This window comes from Hordeum vulgare, chromosome 1H, assembly GCF_904849725.1.
Source record: "Hordeum vulgare subsp. vulgare chromosome 1H, MorexV3_pseudomolecules_assembly, whole genome shotgun sequence".
Taxonomy (NCBI): domain Eukaryota; kingdom Viridiplantae; phylum Streptophyta; class Magnoliopsida; order Poales; family Poaceae; genus Hordeum; species Hordeum vulgare.
Window position 1 is genome coordinate 396,571,874 of NC_058518.1, and position 22,948 is coordinate 396,594,821.

At 42.0% G+C, this 22,948-nt stretch overlaps 1 protein-coding gene across 1 annotated transcript; it reads left to right on the top strand.

Annotated features, from left to right (window-relative positions):
- Positions 1-4,105: 4,105 nt before the first annotated feature.
- On the top strand, positions 4,106-7,776 carry LOC123412023 (hexokinase-10-like). Its single transcript, XM_045104979.1, has 9 exons — positions 4,106-4,598; positions 4,698-4,845; positions 4,918-5,079; positions 5,540-5,614; positions 5,719-5,874; positions 5,951-6,049; positions 6,125-6,252; positions 6,987-7,068; positions 7,166-7,776. Exons 1-9 carry the CDS (start codon positions 4,318-4,320, stop codon positions 7,535-7,537), a joined length of 1,503 nt encoding a protein of 500 aa, XP_044960914.1. The 5' UTR covers positions 4,106-4,317; the 3' UTR covers positions 7,538-7,776.
- The last annotated feature ends 15,172 nt before the right edge of the window (positions 7,777-22,948 follow it).

A 22,948-nucleotide genomic window follows, 5' to 3' on the forward strand; every position in this document is an offset into this window, starting at 1 on the left:
GCTTGCTTTGCGAGCATGGATGTGTCAGTGTCTATCAGCCTATGCATCTTGTATCCTTCTTTTTCGTTTTCCAAAACGTTTTTGCAGCCTAGCTGTTTCGTTTGGTCCTTCGCGGCGGTGTCTAAGACTTTGTAAGTGCCTCAGTTTAACATCACACAAGTGCTTCATTTCTAACAAAACCTCGTATGACCTAAGCATAGAGACAAGGTGACGCACATGTGAAGGACACAGAAGGATGTTATACACCAATATATAGCATTTCTATATTTTTGACTATTTATTCTTGTTGACATAGTAACGTACTAGATGACAATGTGATAACGTCTCCCACTTGTTTTGGAAACTTGTGACATGTATATTAGGTTTGACGTTAACCGTCTTTAAGAGATGCCACACAAGAGCTTTGTTGTCTAGCAAGAGAGAGGGGCAACTTTCATTGAGCTAAGTACGACGTGGATATTGGAATTGACATCAACTTTATTTAAGAAATGCCACATAAGAATGTTTGTTGTGTAGCAAGACATGGATATTGGAATTGACATCAACTTTATTTAAGAAATGCCACATAAGAATGTTTGTTGTGTAGCAAGAGAGACGAGAATACTTTCACTAAGCTAAGTAAGGCATGCAAATTAGGGTTAACATCAACCTTCCTTAGTAGTTGCCACGTAAGATTTTGTTATATAGCAAGAGGGAGGAAACTACTTTCACTAAGATAATGAAAGGGTGATCTCTTAATTGTTAAAGTATAAAGGTGAACATTTTCTCGATTATACTATATATCATGTTTTAGTCATATGTTTCATAACTAGTTCTTAATCAACATATAGTTTAGAGGCACGCCAACGTTAATTGTTAAAGTTGACCTTTATAGAAGATATTTTTATTGTCATGTATATATGATGTTGAAATTCAAGATAAAGATATCTTCTTAACCATTGTACATTCTCCTATAAGACACAATGTACTTATAAGAGTTACTAATGGCGGAGCATTGCAAGGACCCCCTCTTTACGAGTGAACTTTTTCAAGAATAAGCTAATATTGTTGCTTTACTCTCTTCTAGTTTTCATGCTTCTTTTTCGGAGAAGGAGTAGAGATGTAGATGGTCACAAACATGTCTCACCCCTATAAATGCATCCACGCACAGCCTACCTCTCTAAGCACAGCCTACCTCTCTAAGAATCTCCCAGAATCTGAGCAGGGGTCTTGAGATTAATGAAGTCACCACGAGCCCCTAGGTTATTCTTGTTTGTACCCCCCCCCCCCAAAAAAAAACAATTGGTTCTTGCACCAGCACTGCACATTGCCACCATAGAGTACATGTGATCACAAACCTAGCCCATCATTTAGGAGATGATTAAATTTTGGGTGAATCTTATACCCACATAGAAAAAACCATGTACGCCCCTAAGCACATGGAAAATGGTGATCCACATGAAGAGAACATACAAGGATTTTCTACACCAATGTATACCTCCTTCATGTTTTTAGAAATTTTTATCTATCTGTTGTTACATAGTAACACATACTACAAGACAACGTGAAAGTATCGCCTACTTGCTTTGAAAATTTAGGGCTTGTATATTAGGGTTGATGGTAACTTCTTTAAGGGATTCCATGTAAAAGGGTTTTGCTGAGTTGTAAGAGAGAGAGGATCACTTTCACTTAGCTAACCAGACAAGGATGATCACGAACTTGAAAAAACTATTCAAGGATGATTCGTTTTAAAAAAAGCAATTGCGAGGATAGAAAAGGATGATCTCTTAGGTCTTATAGAATCTAAGAGACACATCTTCTCTAGTACACATCTATAGTTTTAGAGGCGTGTGAGTAGTAATTGTTAAAGTTGACCCATGGTAGAAGATGTTTCCGTCATCATCTTGAGATAATGTTGAAGACTAAGAGAACGATCTTCTTAGGGAATCTCCAACGTCGACCCATAAGTGCCATCCCCTTCGTCCGCGAACAAGGGAACCAGCCCGTGGACATTGATGCGGGACCCAGTCATATAACGATGCCCACATACATTTCAAACATTTTTTAGACAACCCGGACGAATTTCATGCAAACACGACGGCTTTTCATATAAACCAGACGAGATTCATGCAAACACGGCGGATTTTTGTTACATTTTGAACATTTAGGACAAAACAAGAAAACCAACTCGAACCTACACTGTGGTGGCGGCCGATGTCCAGTCCCTTGTTGTTCCTTTCCTCGAACCGCAACCTCCATCCGCCGTCTCCATGAGCACTCGCGATAAGACTGATGAAGAAAAGGTGCGATCGCCGGCGAGGAAGATTAGAACATGGGAGACGGACCGACCCACATGGGACACAAGGCCATGTCGCCTCACATTCCACACTCATCCTCAGAGGAGTCCGCGCCTTGTCCATCGCTCGTGGACTTGAGGCCTATGATGGAAATTGAGGCGTTGGCGCTCTCATCATCCCACCGGGTCGCCTGAAAGTTCGTCGGTGGAGTGTAGGATGCTCAGCTAGTGTTATTCTCGTCTGTGACAGCCTGCAACTGTGCCTCCATGACGGCCTATTCCAAGCGAGTGGCGGCTTAAGCACGGGCGGCCTCCTAGATCGCATGTTGCTCCCCAACGAAGTTGAGGTTCGTCGCGGCCATCTCGCTCGTGTGCTCGCCGTTGATTTGGTCCTTCGCTAGCCACTGTTTCTCGAGAAGGAACATGTTGTACCATTGTTCCTCCTGCACCTGTTGGGATGCCTACTAGGCACCGATGTGGGCTGCTCCTCCGTCATTGCGACGATGAAGTGCGCCTGTGCCTGCTCCATGGTGAAACCGGCATGCACAAGCGCGGGCTTCAGTTTCGTGTCATTAGAGCCCGTCTTCATCGTGGGGTCATACTCATCGTCAGAGACCTCAGGTGAGTTGGCCGGCATGCCGTTCTCGATCCGCCTAGCACGGTGCCTCTCCCAAGCGATCGCAGGGGCAGCCACCTCATGCTTCATCCCTATCGAAAGGCTCTCCCATAGAGCGTTGCTGCATGCAGTCATGACGGATGCGCTGCAAGGGAGAAGGATGTGAAATGTCTTGTGTTGTGGCCTAGAGTTAGACGTTTGTGGCCGCCTTTAAATAGCGGATTCTGATGAGGTCGGACGTCTAAGTGCTTCAATGTGTGGCGTTGGAGTGGGTTTCTCAGTCGGCGGGCCTACTTAATGGCGTCATACGGACGGGCAGGGCAACGAACCGGCATGATAGATAACTGTCTCGTCCCATCCAGTAATGCGTCTCCGGCATTGAAGAGGCGCGGACATCGTGGATGCGTGGCGGGTAGCGCCCTTAGTCGACGCGTTGCTTTAATGACCGAGCCAGTGAGAGGTCATGTCCTCTCTGGGTCGGCGTTAATACGGAGCGTCCGCTATACCGGCATGAATGCGGACAGCTCGCGTCAGGCGGAAGGCACGCGCCCAAAAGAAGGTAGGGTTTTGGATGGGCTAGGATAGTGAGAAGCGGGCGTGGCAGCGATCCGAACGTCTAAAAAGCCCCTCGCGTTTGTCTCCGATTTGCAAAAGAAACTGCATCTGGACCACCGCACAACCCGTTGTAAGATGGTGTTGGAGCACACAACACGTAGGACTGCACGGCCTGTGGTTAAATGGTCAGTATTGAAGATGTCCTTATCATTGTACCCACTCTTGTAATAAGACACAATGTGTAAATATTGGTGTATGAAACACAAACGGACTTCTTGAGATGCATCTTTGGCACAAACCTAATGCTTGAGATATATCGTGGGATTGATATCATTAATTGTTAGCCATAGATAGACAAAGGCGTGGATGGAGTAATGACTGCCACTAATTGTACACCATTAATTGAAGATATATAGCAGGTAGTAATATATATCTAAAATATTGCATTACATTAAACATATATATTAATTTAGTACTAAAACTGCGACATGATATACTTCAAGATCTGCTGCAGAGATACAATTTATTAGTTTTTATAAATCGCTATTTATTGTTTGCTATGGATATCTTCTCATTTATGAAAGAAGAAGATTGGATGTATTGACTCGTGAAAGGAAGCGGACATCACCGCCACAATTCCTCATAAACCTCGGCCCCCTAGCTTCGCCTATTTAATCCCCGACACATTCTCTGCTTGCAGCATCTCTTGCTGCTTCCCCGCTTCCATCCCTCCAAAGCTGCTGTCGGCCATCGCCTCAGGAGCTAGCCATATCGCCGAGCACCTAGTGCACGTGTGCTGCGAGGTGGGGCGGGCCGGAGAGGGCACAATCGATCAGTAAGTGGGCGCGTGATTGAGCACGACGTGCGGGGAATGGGGGGAGCGGGGTGGCTTCGGGTGGCTGCGGCAGCTGGCTGCGCGGCGGTGACGTGCACATTGGCGACCACGATGGTGGTGCGGAGGGTGACGGCCTGGAGGCGGTGGCTCCGGGCCATGGCGGTGCTGCGTGACGTCGAGGAGAGCTTCGCCACGCCCACGGAGCGGCTGCAGCGAGTTGTCAACTCCCTCGCCATCGAGATGTTCGCTGGGCTCGCATCCGAGGACGCCAGCAAGGTCCGGATGCTGCTCACCTGCGTTGACTCGCTTCTGGATGGGTACATGCCCATGCACATCCTCCTCCTATTCGTCTGCTTCTTCTATATCACACTTCATTGCTCTAATTTGATTGATTGACATCTTGTGCACGCGACCAGGAGTGAGGAAGGCATATATTATGCCATTGATATTGGAGGAACGAGCTTTAGATTCTTGAAAGTGGAACTTGGTGCAGGGTCTACAATCATTAATCAAAAGATCGAGCATCAACCAATAAAAAAAGAATTGATGGAAGGCACAAGCGAGGTATGTTCGTTTTTGCTTCCGTACTGATTAGTGTTTCTGTTATTCTGTATCTGAGTTTTCTTCTCTTTGCAGGATTTTTTCAGTTTCATTGCCTCAACGCTGAAGAGCTTTATTGAAAGAGAGGGGGGTGAAGGAAGGGCACTTGGTTTTACATTTTCTTTTCCGATGAGACAGTTTTCCATAACCTCAGGGTCATTAATCCGGTGGACTAAAGAATTTTCAATTGAAGAGGCTGTAAGTTAAAAAAAACTAGACCTTGCATTGTTCTTTTTTCATCACATGGACTCAGTATGAGTGATGTGCCGACTTGAAAGTTTGAGCCAATGTTAGTATATATCTTTCGTATGTGCCATATTTCTTAGGTGGTGCACTAGTGCTAGACACAACACATTTTCATATATTCGACTAGCACATATCAGGCCCTATGATGTGTTGTCCCAAGAAATTTGCATATCTTGGTTCATTTGATACATTATGATAGTTATGTTAGCAATGGGCTTTCAGTAAACATTGAAATACCCTGTTGTTTGTCAGATTTATTATTGTGCATATGTGATGCAACCACGTCATAGTTTAATTTTTTCATGATAAATGTTACATAACACATTGCATCAATGTTTTTCTTCTATACTATATTTGCGGTTGATTCCATTTTATTTTTCAACCCTGGTTCCTTTCACTTCTTGATAATCAGGTTGGGAAAGATGTTGCTCAGTGTTTAAATGAAGCGCTGGAAAGGAATGGACTAAATTTGAGGGTCAATGCATTGGTATGTTGTTAGCTTATATGTATGGTGTGTGCAATATTATTCATTAGTAGATCAGAATATATGCCTCCTTTGTCTGATTGTTTCATTGGATGTTCAAATTTTAGATGAATAATACTGTGGGCACACTAGCTTTGGGGCATTATTATGATGAGGATACAATAGCTGCAGTGATTATTGGAGCTGGCACCAATGCTTGCTATATTGAACGTAATGAGGCAATCACAAAATGCCAGGGCCTTCTTACTAACTCCGGACAAACGGTATCTTACTTCACTTAATCCATTTCATTTTGAAATTTCATTCTGCACAATCTAATCATTTAAGCTTGCTCATCAGGTTGTAAATGTAGAATGGGGGAGCTTCCGGCCTCCGCAAATACCATTAACTCCTTATGACATATGCTTCTATAATGAGACACCAAATTACTATGACCAGGTAACTCGTCGTGATAACCTTCTCTTTTGGAATAGCGTACGGTAGTTATGAACTGATGTCATTTAACCACATTAGGGGTTTGAGAAAATGATATCGGGTGTGTATCTTGGGGAGATTGCAAGACGGGTGTTCCATAAAATGGCTCAAGAATCGGATGTATTTGGTACTAATGTTGATGGTTTATCTATCCCTTTCATCTTAAGGTACCTTCGTACTAGGAACTCGTTTCTTTTCAATATATGTATGCATTAGCAAATGATTATCTTCTGGTGATAACTAATCCTTAAACCTTACCCTGTTTCTACAACTTTGGAAGTCGTTCCTAATTTTGATATTTTCTCATGTCCCTCATATGTGGTTTTCTTATAAGTATGTGCTAGCCTAATGTCCTCCTTTGCTCTCCCATTACCTATTGTTGTGTGTCTTTTGCTGCATTACTCAATCTGTTCGTTGTTCACTAAGCTTACTGTCTATATTGTTTCTACCGTAAATGGTAAAATGAAACGAGAACACCGAATTATTTTGAATCGAAACCAATGATATGCCTCATTTTGGAGTTGTTCCATGTTCCTTACAAAAATCTCTGGTAGCAACATATGCTTACATTTTATAGTACTATTCTGCAAATAAACTACATTAGTTGATGTTTTCATATTAGATACTCTTTATAGATTTAAAAACAACAAAGCCTTAATAAATTTAATCACTCAAATATATTTCCGCCGAGGGTTATTATATTTAGCTTGCTCTACCCCTCGCATGGGCCTGGAAGCATGTGCTACAGCTATGTATTTTAATGGGATTTTTTGGTCAAGTTTTGTACATTTCAGATGTATGCTTTAACAAATATTTTTTGTCTGATTTCCTCGACAGAAAATAGCTATGAACATCTTACAAATACTGATATTTTCTTAATACTTCTTATTTTCTCATCCAGCACTCCATGTCTAGCTGCTATCCGTGAGGATGATTCTCTGGACTTGAAGGAAGTTGGAAGAATACTAGAAGAACATCTGAAGGTTAGTTTTTGCACCACAGTGGACAAGTTAGATGTGCAAAAAAAAATGTTTGATGGTCCTACTAGACTAGTTCTAATGTTTCCATTACGTTGTACAGATACACAATATTCCTCTGAAGACTCGCAAACTGGTGCAGAGAGTGTGCGATATTATCACCCAAAGAGCCGCACGTTTAGTGGCAGCTGGAATTGTTGCAGTACTACAAAAACTTGGTCGTGATGGAACACTTTGTGGCACCACCAGGGTACGAAGTATAACGGGCGTACCAAAGAGATCAGTCATCGCAATCGAGGGTGGTCTCTACCAAGGATATTCAGTATTTAGAGAATATCTGGATGAAGCCATATTGGAGATCCTTGGGGAGGAGATAGCAGCCACTGTCGTTCTTAAAGTGGTGGAGGAGGGATCTGGGATGGGGGCTGCTCTCATCGCAGCAGCATATTCGTCAACTAGAAAGAATTCCATATAAGCATGATGTAGAGGTTGAACTCCTGTGCACATATGTATTCATTCATACCCCAGGACATGTTTAGAATGGGTGTATTTTTATGTGGGCATAGGTACTTAGTTTGATTTAAACTGAATACCAATGCCCACACGAAACATAAACCCATTTCAAACAGTCCCTCATGTATACAGGATAGAAATTGGTTCTTGTGTAGTCCCTTTCTAATGTTAAGTCAGTGGTCTTTGCCTATTATCTGCTCATGACAAATTGTGCATGTGCTTTTGTACATATACAAATGAATCATCTGGGTTGAGTTAAAATAACCGATGTATATATGAATCCGGTGAAGTTGCCAATTGTTGTAGACGTATGAGATGTAGTACGATTTTCTCAATGAGATGATATCTGCTTTTGTGCATCAAATGCATTGGCATGTGTAGGATCATCGCATTTCTGCTATTTTTGGCCAATGGGAGCCCAGGCGACATGACCTCACAGGTCACGATGGTGGAAAAAAGAAATCTGTGTCCGCATCTAGCTCCTTCTCCCTTGTCCATGGCTCAGCCGATGCCTCCTCTCTCTTCCTCATTTTTTTCTTTGAAGATGAGTAAGGCAAACGGATCTTTGCTTGATGCTAACAGCGGCTGTAACTTTAGAGAATCCAACTCGGAGTATTGCCCTGATGACTCGGCCCTTGTATCGTACACGACAGCTTGATGGCTCATATCCGTTTTGATGCCGTAGTCCACCAGGTGCATTTTGTAGTAGTTGAGGGATTAAAGAATTGCCTTCACGTGAGCAAGGAAAGCTCCAAGTAGTACTCGTGCTAGAAATTTTGGGCTTCGGCCTTCATACGAACAGTGAACAAGTACTACCGATCGGTGGTAGTAGAGGCTTACCAGATTGCTTTATTGAGCTGTCTTGAGAGATTGATACGATGCGGCGTACGGCTGAAGCGGAAGAATTCCTGTCGGTCTCGGCAATGCGCGACAGCAACTGCGGAAATAAATTTTCTATTCCATGCCGTACAGAACGACGAATCCTGAATAAGATTCCACGAATCTCCAGCTCCAAAATTAATACCAACACTTGATCATGAAGCAACGAATTTGCTGGTTCCGCCCAAGGTTGACCAATGTCGGCTCTTCCCCATCCAATAAATTGCGAACTTCTCGATCCTTGAAGAATTCCCTCCAAAAACACAACACCACCGTGCGACTGGCCCCACGGTGGGCGCCAACTGTCGTGGTTTTCTCACGGCAGATGTCCTCGTAAGAGAACTTAGGTGTGAGGCCATCGCAACCATGTGGCGGCTTGAAGGAGTTGGTCGGAATTGAGAGACGCGAGTTTACCCAGGTTCGGCCCCTCCGATGGAGGTAAAAGCCTACGTCCTGCTTGTGTTCCATTGATGGAGATGATGATCTTGATTACAAGGGTGCAGATTCGCCACCTCTAATCTCGTGGGTGTCTAATTTGTCTATCTCATGATCTGTCTTGTATAGACCTAAGTTGTGAATCTTGTCTAGACCTAAGTTGTGAATCTTGTCCCTATTGGGGCGCCTTACCCCTCCTTATATAGGTGGAAGGGGTAGGTTTACATGTAGAGTCCTACTAGGAGTAGGAATAGGACTAGTCTCTCTTGAATCCTAATCCAGGTCTTGTTTCCTTCTTATGGGAGTCTTTCCTCTTCTTGGGCCTTCTATGTGAGTCGGCCCTCCTGGTCTCTCTATGAGTCGCCTTATGCCAGGGTGTACGCCGGGCCTTGGTCCTTCATCATTTATCTAAGTCGCCTGTGGGGACAAGTATGAGTCGCCCGCCAGGTCACTGCTGAGTCGCCGGTGAGTCGCCAAGTCCTTGGCGGGTCATACTCCAAGCTGGGTTACATTACGGGGTATATCCCCGACACAACCCTTGGGGGCTAAAGGTTAAAGTTTATCATATTGATTTTAATCTTCTTAAAGCATAGGCTCATTACTTCCATAATGACCCGGTCCTTGGGGGCTACAGTCAGTTCTTGCAAGATCACAAGCCATTATTTTTAGAACCAAATCACTACTATTATTACTGAGCTGGCTCTTGGGGGCTACAAGAGTATACATAAAAACTGGATAGAAGTCAAGATTTCATACCTCATACTTCAACTTGAGCATACTTATCAAGCTCGCTTCAGTATCCCGGCTCTTAGAAAGCATGGTTAGGAATTCCTAGTGCAGGTCATTGACACCAAGTTTGTCCAAGCTTGGGAGCTCTAGATTGGTCTTTCCTTTGGAGGTAATGGTCGGCTCGTCCTTGGCTACAGTCCTAGACATAGCAGTTGAGGCTACATGTGTTTTTTGAGCCTCTCCAATAATGGCCACCTCTATGTTGTACATTGTCTATGATAGGGCAATGTCATTGACCTCCTGCACAAGAATAGAGGCTTGTGCAGGGCTCAGCGGCTCAACATTTTGGGTCGGGTCATCGACATAAGTTTGTTCTTCAAGAGTTTCTTCCATAATAGTCGGCTCATCAACATGAACCAGCTCGCCTTAATATTGAGGCTCGTTACCAAGGTTTTGGCCATTTGGCCTAGAAGGATTAATTTATGGGTTGACCTTTGGCGGGTCTTTTCATAACTTCTTTGTAGTTTTGGTGACCCTACACCAGCAGAAGATGACTCGCCAACACTTTTTGTAACAAAGGCTTTGGACCTATAAATCATAAACATAAAATATTAGGTTAAAGAAATAGTGTAGCAATACAAGTGTAAGTATGACTCTAGGTTACTTACCCGTGTTTGATTGTAAAGGGTGGAAGATGGGTTGCGGTCGGAACTCTAGAAGAAGGTAGTGAAACCTGATAATCAGAGTGGGCAGGATTGAGTGGTTTCTTAAAAAGACTGTCTCGAGGGCGAGATGAGGTTGTACTATGAGGCACCTCGACTCGTTGCTTGCGGGTGGCTGGTTCTAGGGGTAAGCCGGAAGATAACTTCCCGGAGCTGCTCTAGGTCTTGCGCTTTGACATGCCGACCTGCTGAGTTTTCTTCAAAATAAACTTGGGATCCAAATGAGCGTCCGGATGCGAGAACTTAACTTTCCGGACGGCTTGTCTCATTTTCTCCGGGAGATATATTTCTAATGAGTTGGATGAAATTGAAATTACCTCAATGTTCCTGGCTTGGATGGCCTCGGTGTTATCCTGGGAAAAAGGAGTGTTAGCAAGTTCAATAAAGATTCAGACAAGTGAGTCGAGTTCTACCTCAGATTCTTCTCCAGCGAGTGTTTTGCCTGCCAGCTCACCCGCTCGGCCAACTGGGGGGGGGGGGGGGGGGGTTGGAGTTCTGGTTGTGGCTTTGCACCAATTAAATTTGCATGCACACACAATTAAGCCGGAATCGAAGTATGATAAATAAGACAAGTATAAAAGAAATTTTGAACATGGCTAAGGATGCTTACTGCAGTAACTCGATTGGTCAAACAAAGTGGAGCCAACCCAGTTACGCTACACTTATCCTTAGGGTCGCTAAAAAACTTCTTTGTAGTTTTGGTGACCTCACCATCAGACAAGTCAACCAGACTTAAGCTCCAACCTGTAACCCGACAGAGGGTTTTCTCCTCGAGAAGCAGTGTTATGACAATAAAACCAAGTTTTGGCCCAACCTTTGGGATGACTCGCCAGTCTGCCTTTGGGAAAATTAGTATTTTTCCATTCCTCGATTGATACTCCCCCAAGTTCTACATTGGTCCTATATTTGCACTCCATCTGATGATTAATATAGAAAATTTCACGGAAGAGGCTGATAGTTGGCTCCATTTGAAGATACACCTCGCAGAGAACTTGGAACTGATAAAGATTTGTCATGGAGATGGGACCTATATCTTGCGGTCTAAGATTGAGAAGGTTGAGCAGATATATAAAAACCCTTGACCTAGGTGGTCGAAAATCTTTGTGCACATGATGTGGAAAAACAACAACTTCCCTCTATTGAGCCTTGGGAACGCTCTTGTTTTGGAGCCCTCCAACTGATCTCTTCCTAAGTCGGTAAAAGACCCTGGATCACAAGATTATCCAAAGTGAGCATAGATTCTTGGGATCGAAGCCAACCAATGGCTTTGCTAGTTTTTGGGGCCATCAAGTTTTCTTGTTATTCAACTGCAAGGTGAAGGAAAAAAAATAAGCCGGATTTGGGGTCATGAGATTCACTAATTAAATGAGTCAGACATAAGTACTCAAACAAGTATTATCAAGGCTAATAATGGATTTAGGTGAAGATATCAAGACGGGTTATAAGCCAAAAAGATTGAGCCAGTATTTGAGGAGAATCTAGAGTATAGCTGCCATATAGGTTTAAGGGCAGATGATTAATAACATCATTCCTTGATGAGCCACCAAAGTAGATAGATTTTAGAGTATTAAATGAGCCGGTAACATGGTAATTTGACGGGTTCTTAAATGAGTCGGCATCTCAATAAGCCGGCCAATTATAAACACAAGGTCTATAAGGACTTAATAGTTTTTCGCCTGCATAAACGGTTTTGCCCCAAAATAGGGGAGTGGACGAATCTAATGACTATAGAAAAATAAGAATAAAAGCTCCAAGTACTAGCGGAAGTGACCAATTGTAAAGTGTTCCTCGCTCTTGTGGATGTGATGCTATGGATCTACAATTTTATGGGAATACGACAGAGGCAAAACTAAGCATTATTGACAAGAGGGCCCGGGGGTAACTAGACCTACAGCTGATGTTTAACAAATAATCTATGAATTATGATGAACTCCGATGAATTATGGAGAAAACCGAGAACCTAATGGGGGGAATGATACTCGCGAGCATCAATATGAAGAAGGTTTTGGGGTGTTATGCTCCCGAAGAAGGTCATGTTTGATGCAGATGGACTCCGGTGACGACGGTGATGGAGATGGATCCTTTCATGAAGATGTAACTCCGGCAAGCTCAGGCTTTGTGTCGGAGGTGAGAGGAATAAGACAAGGTAAAAAGATGAAAGGGGGCAAAGTGGTATATTTATGAGGAGAATATAGGAAGTGGTGCGGTGGAAACGCGAACCGACGCAATAATTTGTTGCTACAAAGATGCCTCGATTCCCGTGGCTAACCATATTTGACATTTGTTTAAAAAGATTTGCCATGATGACACGTGTGTATTTGGAGGGTCAACAAGGTGATGTCATGATAGTGCCAGTTGGAAAAAGGCTAAGTATCAAATAAGAAGGAATTGACCGAGCACATTATTGATTCGGAAGAAACTTCAACAAAAAGAAAGAAGAGAAATGTTGTCTCAAGAACAACGCTTGAGTTTTACACCCATGATTAAGTTTTGCTTTATTTTTAGGATGGTGTTTAACATGGATAATTCAAGCTAAATTGGTGGCTAATGTTGGGGATATACCCCACGGTATGACCTGGCCAGGGTATGACCCGACTGTCAACTGGCGGTTTATTTCTTAGGTTATTGTGCGTGTCGTGGAAGCCCTGAGGGTTAAGGCACGGGAGGCGGCTCATATAAGAACGCCGGCTTGTGGACCAGTACTTAGCAGGTCGGCTCGTAGTGGGAATCCTAAGGAATCTCATGTACTTGAGTAACAAGATAAGTAGGAAGTAGATTAGGTCACGGGTTGTACTGTGAACTAGACTCTATTGTAACCTCATGCCCTCAACCTATATATAAAGGAGAGCTCCTGGGTCAGAAAGATCAAGTAAGAAGTCCTCGAGAGCTAGGTTAGCAATTCCGCACCCTTGTAATCGAGATCATCATCAATAACACACAAAGCAGGACGTAGGATTTTACCTCCATCGGAGGGGCCAAACCTGGGTAAACCCTTGTCTCTCGTTCCCGATCAACCCCATCCAAGAAACCACCTAGTTGTGATGGCTCCTACACTTAGTCCTATTTCTAGGACATCTGCCGCAACAAAACCACGACACATGATAAGAAAGTGTTGGTGATGACGATGGATTCGATTTCCCCCTCTTGGAGGGAGGTTTCTCCAGCGGAATTGCTCCACCGAGAGCAAAAGTGCTCCGCCTCTGGTTTCACCACGAGATAGCGGCGGAAATCTCGAAAATGTTCTTCTATTTTTTAATAGGCAAGTCATTATAATTGCATCATAATATGAAATATAACTTCAAAGAAATATAAATAGTAGTAGTAAAACATATTGCAAAATGGATGTAACATACCCTCCTTAGTATGCGGGATGGTGCTTATGGGCAAAGGAAAAACAATTGGACTGAGTGTATGGGTCCCCATAGGGATAGTTACAAGATAAAGATATGGAAAAGAGCTCATGTTGTCCCACACAAGGCGCAATTGCATATGTAGTTATTTAGGTATGATTAATCCTGAACAATTAAGTTAACCAGTTCTCAACACTCTCCCTGATCACTTGATATCCTTGACCCCCATGGTGTTCGGCGAGGAGACAATGAATCGACCAGTGATTAGAGCAAATAACTTGAGGAATTAATGTCTGAATTACTTAAGATCGGAGGTAGTAGCTTGTCTTTATTACCTTCTCCTTATTCATCTGATATCCAAGTTGCTCTTGGTAGAGGCGGCGTGTTGATAATGTGTAGATAACTCGTCTATCAGAATATAGCAAGATCACCCTAATAGCTAAGGGTTTTTCTGATAGATGTTGGTGAAACACTTGCTATTTAATGCGAGCTAATGTATTTCTATATTTAGTAAGTAGTTCAGATAGTCTTGCCCCTCACCAAAAAATTGCAAGTACTACCTCTCCTGCTCACCCGACCCCCCCCCCAAATTATGGTCCCCACCACCACCACGAACCATGCCATCCAAGCCATGTGATTGCCATAACCCCTCCAAATTCTCTCTTTTCTTTCAAGGCCAAACTCCCCCCTGACCGCCCTCGCAAAGTTTTATCTAGTACCACTATAGGGCAGTGGTAGACCAGGAAAAAACACTAGTGGCATTGCACACTAGAGAAAGAAAAGGCTTCATGTAGATAAGCAACAAAAAAAACATAGTGACAACACCAATGTAGGGGGGAAATATGTCGTTCTAACTCATGATCTTTGCACATGTTCCCTCTACTAAAATTGCTTATGTTATGTGTGATCGCCTATAGTTAAGTTGCCCTTCTTGCCTGACCAACTCATTTTGTGTATGTCCTTATCGTGTGTCCTCTATTATTTTTCATTTGGATCTACTATATTGTCTATACAGATCTTTCTTGGTTGGGTGTCCCTCTAGGAATCCCCCATTTTGCATGATCAATGTTTTTATGCCTAATTGATGCAAAGAAAACACAGAAAAATGCAGTCATCATAGTTATTGATGAGGGTATCCATCATGTTATGGAAAAAACTTTGGGAACAACACAACACAACCCTTGTGGTAATAAATTTACATCATGTAAACCTTGATACCCTATCTATATTTGTGTGCAAAAAGAAACTATAGTCTTGTGTTTCATGCATGAATGGATAACCAAGACAAGGAAAAAATTTGCCCCCTCCAATTTCCTACTAAGCATGGCTTTGGGCAATTATTAGTATTGAGGTGGGAAATAGCATGTAAGATGATATATGTCTATATGAATGTGGTAGGAAAAATTAAACTGTGTATAAAATGTTACTTTTTTGTTAGTTGTCCTTAAAAAATATATTGAAGTTGTGTGCTTCTCTCTAGCTGCTTGCTTTTGTTGTGCATAGAGCAATACTAGGACATATAATTTCTCATGCGAAAACAAAAAAAATGTAAAAAGGAGAAGTTGAACCATGTTGTTTATTTGTTGCCTAAACTAGTTTCCCTATTTTTATATGGTTGAATTTGATCTCAATATGCTTTGTGATGAGCGTGCTAAATATCGTGATAAGGCACATTGTACACAAGACTAACATGATAGATTGCACATGAGAGTTGAAGGTGTGGGGAGTCACCATACTTGGTTGACAACTTGTTGTCTTCTGTCACATGATGCTTTGGGAGTTAAAAATATTCTATGGTCATCCTGATGGGATGAGTGATATTGTCATGGACTTATTTACATTATTGGTATAACCGACCATCATACCCATGGGTGGTGATATATGGTTTTAGGGAGATATTGAACTCTAGTAAGAAGTAGGGCATGAACGTGAGACCAAATGCAAGGATGTAGGCATTTTGTGAGCGTCTAGTTGTCTTGAACTTGAATATTTGGAGTTAATAGGAGATACTTTCACTTCGATAAGAGGTGATATTAAGAAAGATTAGACTACACGGTGTGCAACGTGGATTGGGTAAGTATGTTCCCACTTTTTGTAATAAAGAAATAGAATGTGCATTGGGAGAACCGTCATATGGTCCTTGAGACGAAATATCATGATGGGAACCTACTCGAGCACTCGGGAGTAAGGTTAAGACAATTTGAGTGAGATGGCTTCAGGAAGAGGTCGTAGAGAAGATTGTGCATATAGAATGGGAGAATACTAAGATGTCTGGAATGGGGCCATCACTTGCGGTCATAACATGACTGGTGCATGAGACTTTGAAGGATTCAAAGAAGAGGATTAGGAACACAAGAAATCTATTGGTTCGAGTGAGGAAGAGCTAATTGGTTGATACATGGTGATCACAATAGGTTCTATTTTTCATAATGTCACTCTCGACAAGAAAAAAGGAATCAAGTAATTAAATTGGATGGTACGGGAGTATGGTGTCAAGATACAAAGGTAAAAGGCCATACTTATAATTTTTTGTCTAACATTTTTACATCTGAAGTTATCGATCTAGAGGTTTTGTAGCATCTATGGAGGTGGTTTCAACTAAGATGGATACTTCTCTACTCACCCCCTATTCAATTGACAATGTGCACAAGAAATTGTTTGATTTTGGGGATTTTAAGGCTCCAAGACCGGATGGATTGCATGCCATTTTCACAAGAGATTTTGGCCCACGTCAGGGAAAGATCTAGAGGATAAGTTGCTATGGGCAGTAAATACTTGCACGATCCCCACTAGGTTGATATGGTGATTACCATGATCTCAAAAATTAATTGTCTTACTAAAGTAACACAATTAAAGCTGGAAAGTATATGTGATGTTGTATACAAGGTGATATCAAAGATGGTGGCAGTACATTTGAAATTTATTTTATTATAAGTGATTATGAACATCGTTCTTGTGGCCTACAAGACCTACCATACACAAAATAACAAGATGGGAGTGGACATGTGTGAAACGAGTCATGTTGAAGCTTGGCTTTCATTAAATTGGGTAAATATAAGTATTCATTTGTCGGGACCCCGATCCTAAGCCATAGGAATTCAGCCTGTAACACATCGCGTCCCTTTGCAGTCTCACGCACGGTTAACCCCACGGCTGCAACATTACCTTAGCCGGGACCGTTTGCGCCTTTTGACTCACGTATGCAATTGTGTCGCTAGCAATCCAATGACAAAGAACCCGGATCGACATGTGTAGCGACCCGACTCAAAACGAGTCAAGCCTCTGTGTTTCTGTGCCATCCCTGGATCAGTATGCTGGCACACACAGTACATCAATGTATATATCAAAGTGCAATCACATGTAAATAGGGTAAAACTGATATATACCTTAAATATTTCAGCGGAAGCAGTCAAGGGAGTGGAGTCCCAATAAACACCAACGGCAAGTTGAGTGTAGACCGTAACCCTGAATCGTACTCTTACTCGTCGAAGAAAAAGATCTGCAACATAAGACGTTGCAGCCATGTAGGTCAGCATATTGAATATGCTGGCAAGTCACATATGAGAGGGGGAAAATATAATCATCTATCTCTACATGCATATATGGCAGGTGGTGTTGTAAGTTTTAGCGTAAAGCAAGTTTTCTCCTACAACAAGAGGGGCTAAAAGCAAAATATTACTACGTTGTTTGTTGTTAATGAGATGGTTCCGCCAACCAGTTCTCATACCCAGGTTATCAATAATACCCACATCAAATATATATAATGGTGTTGAGAATTCCAGATAACTTCAGTTCCTTTGGCTCAAGTTGTCCATGACCGTGGATACGACTAATCGATTAGGTTTGAGTACTCTGCAGAGTTTTGCACACGTTCCCCACAAGATTTGATCGCCTCCGTGTATGTCCTCGCACTTCAGGGTGTTTGAAGACCGGATGATCAAAACATGGTCTTTCAACGGGTCCCTCTGAATCCCTGTCGGTGCCCATCCATTCCTACCGTTCTTCTACATCTGCTAGCACCGCCTGTCCAGAGTCGCTGCGTTGTCCAACCAAGCCAGAGCCCATAATGACTTGTGGCTGTGCAGGTAAGCCTTGGGTCTTGAAAATATCCGTCCGTCTCTTTGAGCCTGGGTGAAGCTTTCCGCAGGATGTCATGGCCGTCTCCAGCATCCCGGGTCATCCACTGGTTTCTCCAGGGAGCCGATCAACCGTCCTTCACCCAGAGTTGCATTGCATCACGAGGTCTTGAAAAGTCTTGACTTAACCGGTCTTGGTTATTAAATTATTCTCGCATCACTCGTGGTAAACTCTCAACCAGAATCCCATCTACTCAAGCATAGCAATATGAAATTTGTCGTCCCGGGCCAAGTAACGGGGTTCTTGGGTGCCTACCACATGATACTACAATATGTAACCATAATTTCCAAGTACCTACTCAGCATGCAATTGGGCATAGGATGGTAGAACTACGATGCATAAAACATAGGTGATACATGATCAAATGACTTGCCTGGTATTACTTGATGAAGATAGTCGCTCTCATAATCCTGATAATTCTACTCGCCACACTCCGAGCAATCTATCGTAAACAAATAGCATTCAATAAACATTCATGCCAAAAAGGAAGAACCAAGAGAACATAAGAACAAAGCATGTCTTGGTGCAAAATAACAACGTACCAAGGTTTAATAAAAAAAGATAGGGCCTTATGGTGTTGTAAAAGGAACGGTGAAAGGGGTCAACTCAAAAGAGTCAAAGGATGATCAACTATTGCTATATAAGCTCGACTTGCATACACTATGGGAGATGATCAAAAATATTGGGAGAACAACATGAATGTTGTTTGACAAATAGTATAAGGCATAAGAATTTATTTGTAGAAAGAATTTCTTGAAATGGAGCACTACAACGCAAGTTATAGCGAATTGAAGTATGAATTAAATTTGCATTAAAAAGGTCAAGAGAAGTTGAACTAAAGTACGATGGTTATGTACAAAAATATATGACATGAGTGTTTAGGGGTGAAATGAATCAATTGAAAAGGGTGGTACGATTTGCAAGATAAGATCAAATGAATGTCCGAATACAAATTTGAATCGCTCAAATTTGTAAGGTTCAAAGGTCGAAACTAATGATGCTATTGGATATAGTAGATCAAAATGAGCGTGTAGAAAAAAGAATTACTAGATTTGAAATAGCGGATCAAAAGATACAAATACTTCAATATAACATTGAATCGGCTTAGAACGATGTGAACACTTTTGGGCACTAATAGATAAATCTGATTTGATCAAAATTATAAATTGAAAAGTTAAAACTAATGATACAAACGGGAAGATTACTTTGATACGAATCCGACGCAATTGGATTCATCTAAAACGGAGCTACGGATAAAAAGATATGATCAAAAGAAGTTTGAATATGAATATGAACAAATTTCGAAATTTGAAAATTTCAAAAAGTTGATATGATAGGTTCACAGGATAGGTGGGATCAAGACGAAACTCTAGGCGTTGGTTTCATCTAATTCGGATAAACGAGTAAAAAGTTATGGCTATTTGAAAAATCAGGGCCAAGCTGTTTTACGGAATAAAAGTGCTACGTCTAAAAGAATTCTAGTACTAATGTGGAAATACGAAGACTAATTAATATATCTAATTACTCTACCGTATACTAGTGTAGGAATACTAATCTAGAAATAATAAACTACGGGAGTATAAAAAAATACGAAGAGAAATACCTTTAGAATGCAGAGTAAGAATTAATTCCAATAAGGAGACGACTTCGAGAAATCCCGCCGAAGAGAAGAGAATATTTTTATTTAATAAACCTAGTCAATCCCAAATATTGATTTAACCCGAAATAGATAATTTTTTGGATGCTCCTATGGGTCTATATTTATAAGTGAAAGGGAGGTCTAAAGGTCCATAGATAGGCAATGTGGGACTAAACATATACGTAATGTAGGCAAACTAGAAAACAGAAAGAAGAAGTGCCGCATGGGCCATGGATTCGGCCAGCCCTGGTGAGTAGTAAGGCCAGGCGCGGCCTTTTTTTTTGCGAGCGAATAATTTTTTTTGAAACAAATAAGAAAAAACGTATAAATGAAAAAGAGAGAACATTTTATATAGACATATTATATATCAAAATTTTCAGAATAAAATTTTCTAAAACATGAACATATTTTAAAAACCAAAAAAATACTTTTTAAAAAAAATATTTTTTTGGAATAACTTTAAAAGGAAAAGGAATTTGAATTTCAAATAAATTGCGAATACTTAAAATTTTAATCAAGACATTGTCTCTGATTTTGGAGTGTCATTTTCCTCCTCTCGTTTGATTTTTTTTAATCAAAGGGTTTTGAAAATATTCAGACTCAAAATTGAAAAAGGATTCAAAATAGAAAATTTTGGGAAAGTCATTTTATTCCCTCTCATTTTTTTGAGAAGTTTCAAATTCCACTCAAGTTTCAATCACTCAAACAAACAAACTATCAATCGAATAATTATATTAACATTCCAAATTTATAATTTTGGGATGTTACAACATGTCTAGTCATAAACCAAAGTGGCAGTTCCCCACAGGGACAGGCATACATGACCGAGCAAAGTAGGTGTCGGTCACCAGCGAATGTAGACGAGTCGTAGCAAGCTACAAGGACTCCATTACATCGCGTGACATTTCCCCAGAGGGGACAGACACAGCAGCTAAGAAGGACACACGCCGGTCAACCAATGTGTCCGGAGCAGTAGAGAACTACCATGGCTCGATGGATCACAAAGGGGCATTTCCCTGTAAGGAGTGCTACTAAAGTTTACGGCTAGGTAATCGAACCCCATACATATCAAGTACGACACACGTACGCATGGCATACCGATATGTATAGATACATCGATGGCATCACAACATAACAATAAACATACAACCTTTATTTAAGAGGCTCGGAAGAGCCACACACATAATATTACACAGTAAGGGTCTCACGACCCATCATAGCAGTCATTCAGTTACAAGCCAGCGGAAGTGTTGAAAACTGTCTGAGTACAGACACGTGAAACTAGAAGGCACATGGCCTGACTATACTACAGACCCAACCTAGGGCCATATCGTAGCTCGGACACCAACTACTCGTCGTCGTCGATGTCTAGGAAGAACCCTCCGTTACGGTCATTAACAACCTCTGCAACAATTATTAAACAAACATGAGTGCGGAGGTACTCAGTAAGACTTTAGGATAACTATCTACTCATGCAATGTATCAATAAGGTATTGTGGGGTTTCATGCGGAAAGCCAGCATTTGACTCGTGGCTAGAGAACTTACATTTTAAAACAATTTTTGACAACTTGATTTCTCGCACACGAGTCCACTAACACCACAACAATACTCCATCATGGAATCATTCCGTCTCCATACGGGAATGCTGTCCACGACACTCACGCTTATCTTGACAATTTTATGAGTAGCCATTGAAGTTATCTATGAACAACATATGTCTCCAAGTAGTCCATATCCGCGGACGCGGCTATTAGAATAGATCATAACCCTGCAGGGGTGTACTTCGTCACACACGCTCTCGCCACTTATCGCCATGTGCACGTCATACACCTCGGCAACCTTCAAGCGGAAGCCCAGCGAGGGAGTCGGGCACGACCGTTAATCACACTAGTACCTAGTCCAGGTTTATCGCCTATCTGAGAGTAACCCGCACGGAAGTCCGGCCGAGGTTTCCGCCACGGCCTCAAATGATGTGCGCAGGGTTCCCAACCCCACCATCCGGGTGCCACTTGGTACACCGTGCCACTGCCTACCGCATCACAGCCCACCTCTTAGGTCAGCGCTATGCACGGCCTCCAGCATGACTATAAACACCAGAAACTACTTGCAACTCCTGGACCGAGTACTAAGCGATTAATAAGTCGAGAGGGTCAATTAAGTATATCCCAACGTGTAGTAGTATCTAGTCTTGGATTACATACACGGAACTCAGTTCCTAAGGACGGTTCCAATGAAACAACCCGCCATGTACTCATACATAGCCTTTCACCGGTACCTTTACCAAATCAGGTTCAACACACCGCCTTTACTTACTGAACGCATTCTCACAATTTTGTTCATCTCCCAGATGACATACCAAACACAACTCTAAGCATAGCATGTATAGCAGGATAAGGCACATCATGGCTCAAGCATCTACCAGGTATGCTAGGTTGCAAGGTTCAGCTATTTACTGTGACAAAGACAGGTCATGCAAAGGAAGTGGGTTCAACTAACGTGACAAAAGCATTTGAGAATTTGATCCTAATGCAATATGTAAGTGATGAAGCGAGAACATGGGATTTATCGGGATGATCAAAATGGTTGCTTGCCTTGTTGCTCAGAGGAGGGACAATATCCGTCAATCGGATATTCGGTGGAATCCGGAGGAGCGGAGCCTACCGAAAAGAGTGACAACAATCAATCACAAGCATATGCAACAAGATGATGCATGGGCATGGCATGAGGATGCAAAGTGGTATACTATGATAGCTAACATTTATTAGGTTTGAAGTTGATTTGAATCAAATTCAAATATTACTTCAAACGAGGTATTCTCGGATACCATTTTAATTGATTCGACCTGATGCTCAGATCAATTTGCTTTTAACATGCATGGAGTGACATGTTAGGTTGCTGGTTTGTGATTTGGACAGTGTTTGATCATATAATTTGTAGTGAAATTTAAATAATTTCCGAATTCCATCTCCAAAGTAATTATAAGAATTAACTTATTCATTAATCTACATGTTTGGGTTCAGTAACATTTTCAAACATGTTTGAAAATGACATATTCAGATTTCTTGATTTTTTCTCATACTTTTTCATATATAAATTATTTTCATTGGACTTACAGATTATTTTCTCTGATTTTTAGAAGTTTTGGACATTTCTGGAATTATTTTTATATTAGAAATTCCTTTATTGCATCACAGTGACGTCTCTGGTCAAGAGAGGCTGGGCCAGGTCAAACCTGATGAGTGGGGTCCACTGGTCAGTGACGAGGGGCTAATCCCCGAGTTGACCAACCCCTAACTAGGGTTTGACCCACCCTCGGGCCCACTGTCAGTGGCTAGGGGGTTGTTTAATGGGTAATTAGGTTGAGCATGTCGGCCCCCACCGGAATATGGCCGGCGGCGACCATGGGCGCGGCGGAGGACTCGCCGGAGTTGATCAAAACGGCGCTAGAGGCATCGGTTTTGTTCGCGGTTTAGTGCTACGG